General features: G+C 41.8%; 2 protein-coding genes across 6 annotated transcripts in view; both read right to left on the bottom strand.

The window, feature by feature from the left end:
• PPP3CC (protein phosphatase 3 catalytic subunit gamma) overlaps positions 1–6446 on the bottom strand; it is a 38460-nt gene extending 32014 nt beyond the window's left edge. Inside the window, exon 1 of one of the 4 annotated variants that reach the window (XM_039354276.1) lies at positions 6149–6446. In XM_039354276.1, the coding sequence (XP_039210210.1) occupies positions 6149–6203 (55 nt within the window). In that variant the 5' untranslated portion in view covers positions 6204–6446. The remainder of the gene's footprint in view (positions 1–6148) is intronic. The other 3 variants (XM_039354274.1, XM_039354277.1, XM_039354275.1) reach the window with 3 other exon arrangements.
• Positions 6447–11562: 5116 nt separating this feature from the next.
• The window catches only part of SLC39A14 (solute carrier family 39 member 14), a 29638-nt gene continuing 25374 nt past the window's right edge, over positions 11563–15826 (bottom strand). For both annotated transcript variants that reach the window (XM_039354272.1, XM_039354271.1), the window contains exons 9-10: positions 15230–15414; positions 11563–13627 (exon numbers count right to left, since the gene is read on the bottom strand). In XM_039354272.1, the coding sequence (XP_039210206.1) occupies positions 13481–13627; positions 15230–15414 (332 nt within the window). In that variant the 3' untranslated portion in view covers positions 11563–13480. The remainder of the gene's footprint in view (positions 13628–15229; positions 15415–15826) is intronic.

Genomic DNA, 15826 nt, shown 5'->3' with positions numbered 1-15826 from the left:
ACCATCAGATGCATCTGCCTACCCCTAACCAAGAGAACTATAATTTTCCAAATAGAGAATTTGCATTTATGCTTAACATTACTTTTGCAAATTCCTCCCCATCACTGAAAAAAGCTAAACAGATACATTCAAACACATTCCTATTAGAACTATATTCAAAATAAAACAAAGCATCCCACAAATTTGCTCTATTTTCTGATAAATATGGACACGGCACTAAATTAGAGCTTTTAACAATCTTCCCACTGTTGAAATTCGTGTTTTTTTAACACTAAGCCTTTTCATCGTTGATGAGTAGGGATTTCGATGAAAATTCCCATAATTCTCAATGAATACCATCACTGAGAATCTGGGAGTTGCCGATACAACTCCTTTGGTTGATACCGGCTTAGGGGACTTTATATCTGAAGCTTTAATGTCTTTTATACAATCAACAAACATTCCAAAACCAATTAACTAATTCATTATCACGCTTAAATCCTACTCTTTTACAAGGAGACACATATAGGACTGACTTTATTTTACAAGTAAATCCTCTGAAGTAGGTTAAGGCTTAGTTTTATTGATTGGCATCACTCCTTATCTCATCAGTTAAAGTGTCCTCCTACAGTTGTCCCAGATTTTTACACATCTAAGTCTAGGAAGCCTGCAAGCCAGCACATTTAAATGCAATCTGGGTATATAGGAGTGAGCATCATAGGCTAATGCAGCAGATTTCAGAATAAAAATGATTGCTATGAACTGAAATCCAATTGCTTCATCATCTAAATGAGACAGGTGTTAAATAGGGAAAGAATTATATTATAGGTTATTTAATTCTTAAGGTCTACAGTTTGGATCACATGATGTGCTGCTATGACTCTCTTTTGACCAGACTTTGTTCTGGAATATTTCCTGATTTCTGTAGATGCTCATGTTACTTCGGATTATATTCTACAATTTGGAAATTAAAAGATGAGCAAGTGCAATTTTATAATTAGCAAAAATTATTAAAAATTATACAAGGTTAGAAAGACACTCATGCTCTATTATACAACAGTTTGATGGACTTTATATCATTAGACATCTGGAAGAGCTATATAGAAAAACGTTTCTTAAAGTGATTTAAATAATTTAATTTTGTGCACATGCATGTATATCTAGCAAAATTAGTTTAGACTAGTATGGAAGGGAAATGTTTTTAATGAATGCTTATTTCTTCTTCCTTTCCTTTTCTCTTTGTATATAAAACAAAAAATAAATCTAGCAGTTGAAAAAGAAACACAGTAGTAGCTTTATCAATTTCCACTGCAGCTGGGTATATTCATCTGATTATTAGTGCTTTCTGCATTCATATTAAAATTATATTCAACTTTACAAATGAGTCTTTTCTGCTCCTGAATTTCTTCTGCTACAGACTACAAACAGGTAACATCAAAATACTGCCTTCTACCTAATGTTTGGAATGCCAGATATTTTAGTGCCAAATTTATAAGAATTATATGAAGGATGTGGAAGCAATTCTGTTTAAGAATTGCATTACCAAGAATCCCCTTAAAGATGCTCTTTAAGGTAATTCATTGCTTTAAAAATGATGCCAACAAATTATTGCTTCTCAATAAGTAAATGCAATGGTTGGCATGAATGATGGGTTCTAAGAATATTGGATGGATGTGAATGAGCAGTTTCAATAAAGATTATGAATAACACAATTAAACGTTGTAATGTTTGCAGACACGGCAATGTAACAGACATATTGAACAAATACATTTTTAATATTTAACAGCACAGATATATTTATTCAAGTAGATTTTCCTCTAATCTCATATTAACCATAGTATAGAATATACAGCAAAGTATCTTAGAATTATTTAAGATAGGGGTGTCAAACTGCCGGCCCGTGGCCCAGATGCATCATAGCAAAACTATGCCCACCTGATTGCCGGCAATGGCAAAAAAGTTGTGATACGTTGCGACACATCATGTGATGTTGTGAGTTTGACACCCCTGATTTAAGAGAAGAAATCAAGCTCCAATTTCCAGCATAATGACTTGACTGAAATCACCTTGCTAATCAGTGGCAAAAGAGTAGAAGGGACAGGAAACTAAGATTCATTTATAGCTGTTTTATACAGTGATATATTTATCTAGTTGCAGAATTTCTCTCTAAAATTCCCTATTTTAAACTAGAGGTATTAACAATTCATTTGCTAAATGCTTTTCTAAATTTCTTTTACCATATGCATTCAAATTATATTCCACAATTTATGAATTTTACAAATATAAAACAATCTATATGCATTGAAATAATGTATTTAACAAGTTAGGAATTTTGTTTTCTTCATTTTTCTTTTGAAGAATCTGGAGCAATGAATAAGGTACCTTTCCCACATCAACCTTGTGAATTTTCAAAAGTTAATTTGGTGGTGAGTTGGGGACTGCCAAAAATCTCCCAATGAATCTTTTTTGGAGTTAGCGCTTCATAGTCAATGTATCACTCCACTATAGTGGATATATTGTAGCTCAAATCTTTGCATCTAAAGTCTTCCGAAAACAATGAACATAGCAGTAAATATTCCAGCACAGTATTAGCCATTATAATGTTATACACGCATACACACAATGGTCTCCAAAACTTTATATATTACTAAGCTATAACTTGTTCAACAATGGTTAACTGTATAAACTACAACTGCATTTAATTAAACCAAATATACTCCATCATACTTTAGTATAAACTATAGTATACCAAGAGACATCCTAGATGGTCAGCTTTTTAATTATGTTTTAACTATCTCTTTCTACACAATTAAGACAAATAAAAAGCAAGTTCAAAGCAGGTATTTCTCCCACATCTACTCTGAGCATTAACAAGTATTAACTTTAATGACTATTACTGAGAGACCACAAGCACAGTTTTTCAAATATAAGCACACATTGATGAAGGGAAATCAAAAAGAAAAACAAAATGTTTTAACTGAATGTAGAGGAATGGGAGAATTAAAAAAATAATAATATAGTTTTGGAAGTCTTCTGTGACTTCAGAAAATCTCAAGGCCATGGAATCAGTGAATGGGTTCATTTTGCTTAGCATTGGCTCAGAACATGTTGCAATCCAATTCCTGTTATTTATAAATTATGATTTGGTTTAGCACAATATGTAAATCCAGCTACTGGGGACCACTTAACAAACCATGGTAAAAGCAAACTACAGTGCATCACAACATGAAAGCAGCAGAATTTTTCAATATACCACTCAGAAGACATATCCATATCAAGCTGCAAAGTACATGATACAATGTACAGTTCAGATTGGAAATACTGTAGAACAGGCATGTCAAACTGCAGGCCGAATGCATCATACTGAAACTGCGCCCATCCCATTGTCGGCAATGGAGAAAAAGTTGCGACACGTCGTGCGACGTCAAGAGTTTGACATGCCTGCTGTAGAATAACAGAAAAAAATGGAGAACAGCTCTCACAAAGTAATTTGGCACATGTCTAGTAACACCTACTGCAGAATAAAATGAAATAATTGATTGGTCATAATATATGAATCCATCCAGTTTCTGAATTTCTGTAATTTAACTAGATGCTGATTATTTAAACAAAATATGATGTGTAGGTACAGTTAAATTCACAGTCTAAGATTGATAGAAACTCAATAATTCAAGTCCTAATTAAGGATTTAGGAATTATTCAGGTAACATCTAAGAATATAAACAATCTCAAGAAGAGTGGGAGTCTTTTGTAAAATTACAGTGTTCAGGTCTGATAAATTAAATATTTCCAGACACTGAAGAAGTCCTTTAGGTATTGCTCCAAGGGCTCCCATTTTGCCTGGTTTTTAATAAGTGTTCAACTTCCATCTATAAGTCTCAATATTTTGTAATTTCTCCAATTGTTTATTTTTCCTGAATTCTAGCATCACCTGGAACAGCAACATCAATGAACCAAACGTTCTCTTTTTTATTATTATATCAGGCATGTAATGAAGAAGATGCCTGTTTGAATCTTAAAGTCTCATAAAGTCTTTTATTCTCTGTTGACAACTATGTGAAGTCACAGCTTCTAGTGCTTTAACTGGCGTGTCCTTCAGACACATGGCCTAGGATATTTGTAGCTCCAAGCAGTGTGGCCTTTGGCAATTGATAGATGGACATTTTGTCAATGTGCAGATTCCCTAAGTGCCATCCAAGATATTTGATGGGATAAACCAATAATAATTAAAAGTATAAGACAACTCATTCCCCAGTAACAAGCATGATATACTATAGCCAATAAGGTAAATCATCATTGCAAAAGCCTTTCCTTAAGCTAACATGTTCTCAGAATAATAGAGTTGGAAGGGACTTTGGAGGTCTTCTAATCCAGTGTTTCTCAACCTTGACAATGTTAAGGCATGTGGACTTCAACTCCCAGAATTCCACAGCCAGCATTGCTGGCTGAGGAATGCTGGGAGTTGAGCTCCACAAGTCATCAAAGGGCCAAGTTTGAAGACCCCCTGCTCTAGATCTTTTCAACCTTTTCACCCATTGTACCACTTTTAGGATATGGCAATATCCAAGTACCACCAGTCGCCTAGCAAGGTGTCAAAAACTTGATGACCCCCCCTCCAAAAAGGAAAAAAGTGATAAAGTACAGGTAGTCCTCAACTTACAACAGTTCGCTTATTGACTGTTCAAAGTTACAATGGCACTGAAAAAAGTGCCCAAGGCACAGCCAAGCAAAACACCTGCCTGCCCGCCCGGCGGTACTCTTATTTCCCTCCCCCGCTACCACTTTTCTAGGATGGTCACGTACCACCTGCCAGATGCCAATGCACCACAGATGGTACCCATACCACTGGTTGAAAAGCCCTGCTCTAGATCAATGGCCTCCTATTTGAGATCAGCTAAGATAGCCCATCAAGGTGGCCATGAACAGCTATAAATTTGGCATGTGTTGCCTGGCTCCAAGAATTATAATTAAAGGGGCCAAGCCTGTTGAAAAGGAGGAGCACTTAAGCCAGTAGGAGAAGCCAGGCTGAAGTTTCACTTTTAACTATCTTATCATATCAACGTGCAAACCTCTTGTAGAATCAGAATTCCAAAGGACTATCTTCTAGGAAGAGAGCTGCAAATTTACTGAACAACCTACTTACAGGCTTTATTTATTTACCATATTTATATCCCACATCTCCATTTATGCAATGTTCAATGCAACATGTTTTTACATGAAATGTGAATCGCAGACCAGGAAATGATCCTAGGCCAGGGGTCTTCAAACTTGGCCCTTGGATGACTGGTAGACTTCGACTCCCAGAATTCCTCAGCCCGGCATGCCTGGCTGAGGAATTCTGGGAGTCGAAGTCCACAAATCAAGGGGTCTTCAAACTTGGCCCTTTTATGACTTGTGGACTTCAACTCCCAGAATTCCTCAGCCAGCGTGCCTGGCTGAGCAATTCTGGGAGTCGAAGTCCACCAGTCACCCACGGGCCAAGTTTGAAGACCCCTGGCCTAAGCCCATGAAAAAGGGCTCCCACCAAAGGGCCCATGGAGATTCTCAGTCATCCAGCTCAGGGCTGCCTTTCAGGCCTCTGAAATCCCCCCCCCACCCAGAAAAGCAGCAGGATCTCAGCCTGGCTCATCCTCACCCCCCTCTTAATCCGATCCAGGAACACTTCGCCAGCCCAGCCTCCCTTCTGGCTCCTTTCTTCCCTCCCTCCTTCCCGCAGGAGGAGGAGGAGGAGGAAGAAGGGCACCTTCCCTTCCCCTTCCTCAAAACGACCAGCCCCTTCCCCCCCCACTCCTTGGGGGGCTGATTTCCCACCCACCCCCCAGCCGGGATTAGCTTCCCACCCCCACATCTGCGGGCTCGGCGGCTTCTGCAAAGCCTCCCCGCCGCAGGGAAGAGGAGCCGCCTGCCTCCTCCCGGGATTCCAGAGGCCATCATCCCCAGCCGGCACCGGCGGCGCTGCTGCTGCTATGGGGGGAGGGGGACGAGGAGGAGGAGGGGAAGCTGGTGCTCGCTGCCCCGGCCCAAGGAGGCGCTTCCGCCGCGGCGGTAGAGCACGCGGTTCCCCCTGGCTGACGGGGAGGCCGCTCAGGAAAGCGCCGCCTCAAACGGGGCCCGTCCGCCGCAGGGGGAGCCCCGTCTGCCGGGCCCCGCCTCAGCTCGCCCGCCTCACCTTTCACGATGCGCTCCGTCGTGGACAGCTTGGTGCTCTGGCCGCGGCCGGACATGGTACGGCCGTCCCGTCGGCTGCCGGGACCTTCCTGCCTCCCCGCGGGAGGGGCCGGGGCTCCAACGGCAGCAGGGGCTGAGCAGGCCCGGGCGGCGGGGATGGCGAGGGCCGCGGCGGAGGCGCAGCGAGCGGGGGAATCCTCCCACGCAGCCCGGGCGGCGACGGCGGCGGCGGCGGCTCTCTCCACCCGAGCCCCCCCGCGCCTGGCCGCTACTGCGCCTGCGCCCGCGTCGTTCCGCGCTTCCCGTCCCCCCACCCCCTTCCTACGGCACACAAGGCGCAAGCTGTCAAGGCCGCCGCCGTCGCTGGGCTTGCAGGGCGCAGGCGCAATCGCTCCCTTTCCCCGGCTGACACGGCCTCCGCCCTCCCCTTCCCCGCCTTCGGCTTTGCCAGGAAGCGAGCTGTAGCCCGCCCCGCGCTTTCTGATTGGCTTCCGTCACGCCTGCGCGCGCCGAGGAAAAGGCAAGCCCCAGGCGTCGGCCGCGCCTCCCCTCGGTCACGTGCTCCATCTGCGGGCAATGGGGGTTCCCCGTCTCCTCTTTCCCGGCCGCCATTTTGATGGGGGGGGGGAAAAAGGAGGGTTGCTAGGAGACGGGCAGGTAGTGCCTGAGAAGAAAGAGGCTGCCTCACCGTCCGGGGGCGGAGCGGAAGGAGCCTCTTCTTGGGAGCGCTTCGGCTCCCCCCCCCTTATGGCCTCAAGGGGGGGGGTCTGTCCTCGCCCTAAAAACTGGAGCGCGTCCCGGGGGGGGTCCTGCTTTCCTGCCCCTCTGGATGCCCCCCCCACTGGCTTCCCTCGCGCACAGACGGATCCAGAGCCCCCTACACGTCACGTAGGCATTGGAGGGCAGGGGTCCTCAAACTTGACCCCTTTAAGACTTGTGGACTTCAACTCCCAGAATTCCCCAGCCAGCATGGCTGGCTGGGGAATTCTGGGAGTTGAAGTCCACAAGTCTTAAAGGGGCCAAGTTTGAGGACCCCTGTTGTAGAGGGTGGCTGTGTGCTTCGGGGGCCAGCCATGGGCCTGGCATCAGCTTGAGATGCCCCCCCCCCTTGGGTGGCTTTTGCAATAAGGATCTTAGGGTTGCCCATCTGGAAAAGGGCTGCCCTCCCCCCACATCCCCATCTGTCCTTGCTGGTTGCCAGGTATAATTCCTAGCAACACCGCGGAAGTGGCATCTGCCCAAACGGGCGCTGGCTTAGCCGAAGCTTTCGTGCCTGCAGTAGATGCCAAGGCTTTGAGCTCACAGTTGCTGCTGCTTTTCCGCCCCCATCGCCAGACCCGTTATCTTCCCTTTCCAAAATGATCCTCTGGAGCATCCCTAATGTCACTACTACTCAGTTCTGATATTATTTCTGATGCAATCTTTTGAACCTTTCTAATTTCCTCCATGCTTCCTCTGCAGAGGGTAGGGTTGCCCGTGGTTACAAGGATGAAAATGGAACCCTCCTCTGGTGGGTTGTCATTTTGATTTTATTTTTTATTTTTTTTAACCTTAGGACTGAGCATCTTTTTAGACTTTGCTGGGCCAATCGCCTTGGAAGTCTATTGGCTTGATAAACGTAAGAAAAGTGAAAGGCAGAAACCCTACAAATCTGCTTCAAATCAGATTTTTTTTCCTTCGTCAAAAAAGGGGAGACTTCATATTTAAATTTAAGAAAAGCAGTCTATATTTTTACAAGAAGCAAAATGTTGGGGGGGAAATCTATAATAAGATATGTTTAATGCATTATACGTGTATAGAAAACTTAAGAATCTGTGTCAAGTTGACCGTCATTTCATCTGCTGCAGGCAGCAAGGTTTATTTTAAAGACATTTTAAAATATATTTTGCACATTGTTTTGTAAACCTTCAGTCATTACTTTTGTATAATTTTAAAGTACATATAGTTTATTGAGAGAAAATTAAAAATCACTTAGAGCAAGTTGGCATTCGGTGTACAATATTTTAATCAATTTGATGTAAAAATGTTATTTTTCTTTTAAAAAAATACATAATTTTTAAATAATATATATGGCTGCCATCTTCTGTTTTAAAAGTAAAACTACATCTAAAGTTGAAAGGTCAATGTTGAACTAAGAAAAAATAGATAATTAAACCCCCACTATATTGTTCAATCATTTACAACAAGGTTGCTTGTCCTTGGTTAGTCCAGAGTTCAAAGGGCTTGTGCTTAGCAATCTGTTATAAAAAAAGCAAACCTGGGCATGCAAAAAAACTGAATCAGTGATCTTGCATTTAATTACTGTATGCATAATTATATTATATGTATGGCATCAACCCACTGATTAAACAATCTGAGATTCTTGTCCATGCATTCCACAACTAATGGAGGGCACTGGGGTAGAGACTAGGAAAAAAGTCCTAGCCATTTGCAGGACACAACATCAAGTTTAAAGCTACTTATAGAATGCATCCCATTTATTGGCTTTTGCTGTTTTACTAAATAATTATATTTTTAATTACATGTCTAACCTTCATGACACCTCTTATACTAAAAGCAAATTTGAAAATACAATTTCTTACAGAACTTGTTTTGTTCAAGACTCCTTGCTTTGCTCTCTCACAATAGATTACTACAGCATATTTTTTTTCCTTTGTAATAAAACTTTTTTAAAAGGGGTCAAAACATGAAGGATATTTCCTTCCAGATTCATGCTGGGAGTAAAAAATACAATTCAGTTGTCATAATAGAAGTTTATTTTTTTACGAATAACAAGTCACATAACATAATTTATATTCTTTGTTTCGACAAGTATTCTTACAACACCTGAGTTATTTAAATACTGAGATAGGGGAAAAGCCCCAATTTTCTAAGTGTCATAAATTAAAATTCAACATTTGCTCACAACTGGTCAGTTTTGCTTTTTCCTTCTCACTGGATAAGCACTTGGTATCTTCTTTGCACATTCTTACAAATATCCATAGTGCAGTTGCACACACAGTAGTCCTCAACCTCCTTACAGCCTTTAATATGATGTCCACAAGCTTTGTCCACTGAACTCAGTAGACCCAACTACACATCCAATCTGCCAGACACCATTTCAGATACCATTTTCAGATAACCATTTGAACTGTCAAACTAAACTGATGCTCCTTTGTCTCTGAGTGAACTTAGCTCCACATCAAAAGGAAACTCTCATATTTAAGTACAGTAATTGTATTAAATAGCTAGATAGTTACTTAGAACGGGAATTTGTATTGCTGTAGTGAAGGTACTGGAGAAGACAACAGGAATCTCTCCTATTTAAATACTTAATTTTATCTTCAAATTTTGAAGTGTAGACATTGATCTGGCTGTCAGAATTTAGAGCAGCTGCAGTAACGTTCTCTTGGCCAGAGATTCACCACCTCCTTATAATTCTGGGAAGACTGATGTATTCAAACAGCTAGTCCTTAAGCAGAAGTTAGGAAGTGATGCCACAAGAACGACATCATATTGCATCAATCTACTTTCAAGTGAAAAACAAAATCACACAGCACAAGACCTAGACTATTCCATTTTGGCCTTTTTAGAAGCAAAGAAGAATCATTTTGATATATTAGTAACATGCAGAGGATGAAACTAGCTAAAGTAACACAATTAGAAGAGCGAAATCAGGGATCCCCAGCTCAGGCTAATTTGGTCACAATTATGTTGAAAAGCTTTTTCTATAGGGACTGTTATTTATTTACTAATTTATACAGCTGCTCATGTCACAAACAAGTGACTCTGGGAGATGTACAGCAAATCTAAATACCTAAAATAATGATCATCATTAAAAATTCTAACAACAAAACTAAGACAAATAGTAGGCAGGCAAAGAGATATTAATAATAATGGAGTTGCCTCACTAGCTCCCAGGCCTCCTGACAACCAAGTCTTGATGGAACATTGGAAGCTCAGAAATATGGAACCAACTTCATGCCAGGATGGACAATATGCCACAATATGTGCGCCACAGCAGAAAAGGTCCATCACCTATGGCAGAGTATCTCCAACCTTGGCAACCTCTGAACTTCAAGCCATTGGGCTGCCTGTGGAATCCTGGGAGTTGAAGTCCCCAGGTCTTAAAGTTGCCCCTGGCCTGGGCCCTGCCAAATGCAATTCCCAAGACAATGGAACCTATAAATGCCCTCTCAGCTTCCTCTGCTGGGACAGACCGATGTAAATTGAGGAGAGGTGGTCACATGCCATGTAGGGCTTTAAAGGTCAACATCAATACCTTGAATTGGACAATCGGGGAATCGGCGCAGCCTGTTAAGCAGACTAGGTAATATGTGTCCCACCAGAATATAGATAAGATGCTTTAAGAATGATAATGCGGCCATAGAGAGAAAACTAAAGGTAATTTATTGGACAAAGCCAAGCAGACGCCTGTTGGCAATGTAGACTGGTTCAAGGTAACAGTGATGATTTGATCAAGCAGCATAGCAATAAGAGCCATGCAGAGCAGTAAACATGGCAGTTTCTGTTTATCACTGCCATGTTAGGTTAGATCAATGCTACTGGGGCTCCTCTAAATGTAACACAGCACTTTACAATATAGTTTGGTGAGGAAATTCAATGCCTCTTTAGCGGCATTTCATTTTATGCATCTCATCTAAGGACCTCAAATTTCTAGGCATGCTCAAAGATTGCTCTTTCACAAGACTTGCAGAAAAGGCTAAACAGTATATTTTATTAGGAGGTTACACTTGAAAAAGCCTGCACAACCATTTGAATGCACTGTATTTTGAAACATCAGTTGCATTAAACTGGAGGCTAAAAGCTAGCTATCATCATTATATTCCATAAGGGTTTGAACTGCAAGCATCTCAGAGGGGCTGATTCCTCTTATCTGAGCAGGCTACTGCCATCAACCATTTAAGAGCCAAAGTTAAGCAAAACATCCTCCTAATTATTCACAATGGCGTGTATAATCATTTTACAAAATGGTGAGCAAGTGGTATGGGTTGAGTTGGAGATCTGCACTAAGTTTAGCTTCATCCTCCACTGTTGCTCCAATGGGTCTCCATCTTTTCCTTTTAAGAAGACTTGTGTATAATTTGAAATTATACGCATAGCATCCCTAAGCATGGCCCGAAGAAGCAACATGAAGACTATGGGAACCACCAGCTGAATTTTCAGTAGGTTTAGGACAGTGGTTCTCAACCTGTGGGTCGGGACCCCATTTGGGGTCGAACAACCATTTCACGGGGGTCGCCAAACAACGCAGTCCGCCATTTTTTCCCCCCTTTTCCTTAGCTGTGCTACTCCCTTTTATTCTATTGGCTTTTGAAAGCCAATAGAATAGACTCTCTTGAATAGAGTCTAATTCTATTGGCTTTCAAAAGCCAATAGGAATTGTCCAGGCTGTCTCTGCCCTGCTGAGCCCACCAAAAGTCCCATTCTGCAAACGGTGCTGCACCAGTAGTCCTCAACTTACGACCAATTGAGTAATCCTCGACTTATGACCAGTTGGGGGTCACGGCATTAAAAAGGTTGAGAACCACTGGTTTAGGAGGTATAGATTAGACTTCCCAGAACAGTTTTCCACTTGGTCCTTCTCTCGAACCAATGAGAAAAAGATAGATCTGCCATACTCACACAATTAACTCAATCATAGCTGCCAAGGCCAAGTTACACGGATCATCCTGAAGTACTACATACTTTTCAGTTACACTTTACTGAAAAGAGTAAACTAATTCACGTTAGGCAGATGTGGACCCCTGGTTGATGCAACCATAGAGTTTTTATACAATCTATGAGAGAGAAGGAAGAGACACAGAGAGCTTCTGAACAGATCGGATTTGATTATGCAAAAGAACGTCTTTGTGGATCCCACTCTAAATTGCAAAGTATAGATAAAGAAAAGTCTTTGGGATTTGCTACCTCCGTATTCAAGTCCCATCTGATGTTCCATTGATGCTCCAAAGAAAAGGGGAATGTGTACAACTTATCCATAATACAGAAAGGAATTATTCAGCTACATGGAGATGCTGCAGAGTTTGGCTTAAAAAGGTATTTTCCTAGCTTTACTGAAGAGAACTGAGTTTCCTTTTGCTGATACAAGCATAACCGTTTCAAATGTTTAAACAGGATCTGTGATGTGAATAATGTGCTACACACTTAAGCTGTCAGGCTTGATCTTATCAATATGATAATACATCAGTTCACCTAGTGAACTCTGAGAAATTTAATCCTGCAATAAATCTCTCCAGCAAATTCTCCAAATCTAGGCTTCATTTCCATAAAACAATCCCAAAACCTTCACACCAGCCAGAGGATGCAATTCAACTACTTAATACATCATTTCTTTCCAGATATAAATAGACTCCACATTGGCCAGATTTATCCTACACAAAATGAACTTGCAAAGTAGCAGCTGGATGGGCCAGCCTTTGTGTGAATCTTTTAAAGGAAATTTTTAAAAAAGGAGATGTTAAAGGAAAGGCTGAAAACGATGCACTTTTGAAAACAAGAGGGGAAGAGGGCACTGGAGGGGTTCAAAATGTATCTTCCAGGACAGTCTTTTTTTTTCTTTCTTGGAGTCCTAAATAATTTATATATAACCATGCCATTTGAGTAAAGGAATTTTAAGTCAAATTGGCTCCACATACATTCCTACTAGAGCCCACTGCATCAATTGGTATGAGTTTTCAATATAACATGCTATTTCATATTTAGATGGTGTACATGCCACAAAGAGCACTTTTCCTTTCTCACACATGTGATTCAGAACCCAGAATCATGGGGTGGAAGAGACCTCAGAGGTCTTTTAGTCCAGCCCATGCTTAAGGTCGATTTCTCCCAAAGAGTTACAGCTCTCTAATTTGCTATAATTTTTTATTCTGGCTTTTCAGCAGCCAACAAAATTTGGAGTAACTCCAGCCAACCAATTAACTGGCCCAAAACAGATGCAGAGCTTAAAATTTAAAATATCACTGTCCTTAGTAATTGGGGGGAAGTGGGAAAAAAGGCCTCCTGCTAGCCAAACGGTTGGTATTTGTGTAACTTAAAGGGATATGCACTAAGCTATTCGTGCCCAAGAAGGAAGCAAGAATAACAACAACCGAAAATCAGAAGCCTTTCTTCATCGATTCCATCAAAACGTGAGGGGGAAAGGGGGGATAGGAGGGAGAGACAAATGCTGTTATTACCTTAAGAAATGATCCCCCAGTCATTTAACGCTAGAGAGAAAAGTTGTCAGCCTGTGCAGGTCAGTCGAATAAGAGATCTAAGAAGCAGGTTGAATAAACATGCCCCTTCCCAGAATCCTTGACGGAAAAAACTACAGTTTCCCAGCAGGACGCCTCTATCCAAGCTGGATTTCTCCCGAGAACATAGTGAGCAGCACCATGATACTGAATCCCGTCAACAGTCCGGCATTCTGAATCGCAAATGCAATCAAAGCCCTTCCGCTCCTTTCGTCTTCTTTGCTGACTTCGTTCATCTCTGGGAACTTACAGACCAAGGAAATTAGTTAGAGTGGCTTTTCTTTCTTTTTGTTGTTTTGTTTTGTTCTACAGCAAATGCAAAACTTTTCTTGCAAGTTTGGAAATCAAACAAGATTGATTCTAAACGGGCACGAGGCAGAATCAATCAGTCATTTTACAAAGCACGGATATTGTTAGCTGTGATCAGACGTTAGGCTTATTAGTTCAGGGGTCTTCTAACTTGGCCCTTTGATGACTCGTGGACTTCGTGCCTGACTGAGGAATTCTGGGAGTTGAAGTCCACAGGTCATCAAAGGGCCAAGTTTGAAGACCCCTGGCTTAGCTTCTCACAAATGAAGGCAAATATACATGACCCAGGATAATGTGGTGGGCTCCAATCTGAGGTTTACTCTTCCAAGCTTGCAGACTCGTGCTGGAACTTGTCTCTACCAGAATGTGTACTTCTCTCTGCATTTTGGTAGAGAGAAGTTCCCTGGGGATGGATTCCAGCATGAGTCCAAAAGCTCGGAAGACTAAACCTCGGATCCCAGTGACCGACCACGCTTGCGTTTGTTGTTTGTTAAGTATGTTATAAAAGCAAAGCTAAAAAAAAGTGACTTTTTGGCCAATTCTTGGTTTGTTTGGCTTATTTATTTATTTTTAAAATTTATAAACCGCCCCACTCCCACAGGACTCCAGGCGGCTAACAATAAAAACACCATATCCTTTTTTCAGCTGTGCTTGCATCTTTGTAGAATTATTAGAGACATGTGCAGGGCATAGAAAGAAACCAGGAGAGTGAATGCAAACCATGCGCCTCTTTTTTTATGGATCATGTCTATTTACAGTTGCAAGCGGTGAATCAAACCCAAACTATGATTTCAGAGCAATGCTTATTAACCTTAAAACAAAGAATAGCTTGTCCACCAACGCTTTGAGTGATGTCTGAACAGACTGAAACACCCTGAAGGACTTAATTTGTAGTTATGACTAAAGAATGAGAATCAGGTTAGCCCAATTTGTTGGGCTGGGGCTGTTGAGGCCAAATTGTATTTACGGAGGCCCTGCAAAGATCTCCCGCTAATGTCTTTGCACTAAGAAAAAAAGAGTAATTTTGGGGTGTAAAAAGGTTGCAATCCAGGATCCATAGACGGTCCTTGGCAACCTCAGATATCTTCTAGTGAACTAGGGCAAAACTATTGGCTGATATTTTGCATTTGGGGAGAGCGTAACAAGATTTGTGACTTTTCCTTTCTTCAAGTAGAGTGATTATGTATATCCTGAACCACATGGAATCCTTTAGAACAGTTGGTTTTTCTGTACATCTTTACTCTTTCCTTTTTCTTCCTTCGCTTTCATTACAGCTCGAAATTGGCTCCTGAGTTCAGGTTTTGCCCCAAACGGACAATAAATAGAGTACTGTTCATGAAAGAGTCAAGATCTGTTTGTGCAAGAAGTCTTATACCTCACCCAATGAGATTCCCTTTACATAGGTTCAGGCTCTGACTAAAAGAAGCAGAATAGTCTTACTCTCCTGGTTAAAGGGGAATTATAGTTTTGTAACCAACCTATCCGAAGGAAACCAGGTGAAACTAGCTGGCTTCCTTTACCTGCCTACTACCACTTACCATGTCAGCCAAGGCAATGTAGAGAAACATCCCACCAGCTAGAGCGAAGATCCAATTGGCTGAGAAGTGGCTACCGGCCAATATCCCGAAGCCTAGGCCCAGGTAACAGCAGCACGCTGAGAGGAAATTGAAGAAGAGGGCTTGCTGGATTGTCATCCCAGAATTCAGCAGAATGACAAAGTCTCCTGCGAGATGAACCACAATGCGAAAGGGGGTTAGAAGGAGGGGGTTGCATTTGAAATGAACAGAATTGAAGATTGAAGATCTGCTGCCCAACCACATTGATCCAGAAGCATTTTGTCTTTGATGATTTGAAATCATCTCTCTCATATTATCAACCCTATGTCTCTGCTGCCGATACATGCTTTGTTGAGATGACCAACGTCTTTGTCTTAAGGCCAGGGGGTCTTCAAACTTGGCCCTTTGGTGACGTGTGGACTTCAACTCCCAGAATTCCTCAGCCAGGCACGCTCCCAGGAATTCTGGGAGTTGAAGTCCACAAGTCATCAAAGGGCCAAGTTTGAAGACCCCTACTCTATGGCCCTGAATCATCAAAATTGATATTTATGCAAAGAAATCTAATTTGACCAGATGTTA

The sequence above is a fragment of the Crotalus tigris genome, unplaced genomic scaffold (assembly GCF_016545835.1).
Source record: "Crotalus tigris isolate CLP2741 ecotype Arizona unplaced genomic scaffold, ASM1654583v1 scf7180000018549.3470463, whole genome shotgun sequence".
NCBI classification, from domain to species: domain Eukaryota; kingdom Metazoa; phylum Chordata; class Lepidosauria; order Squamata; family Viperidae; genus Crotalus; species Crotalus tigris.
The sequence above is the reverse complement of the archived record's forward strand: the minus strand, read 5'-3'. Positions and strand labels throughout refer to the sequence as shown.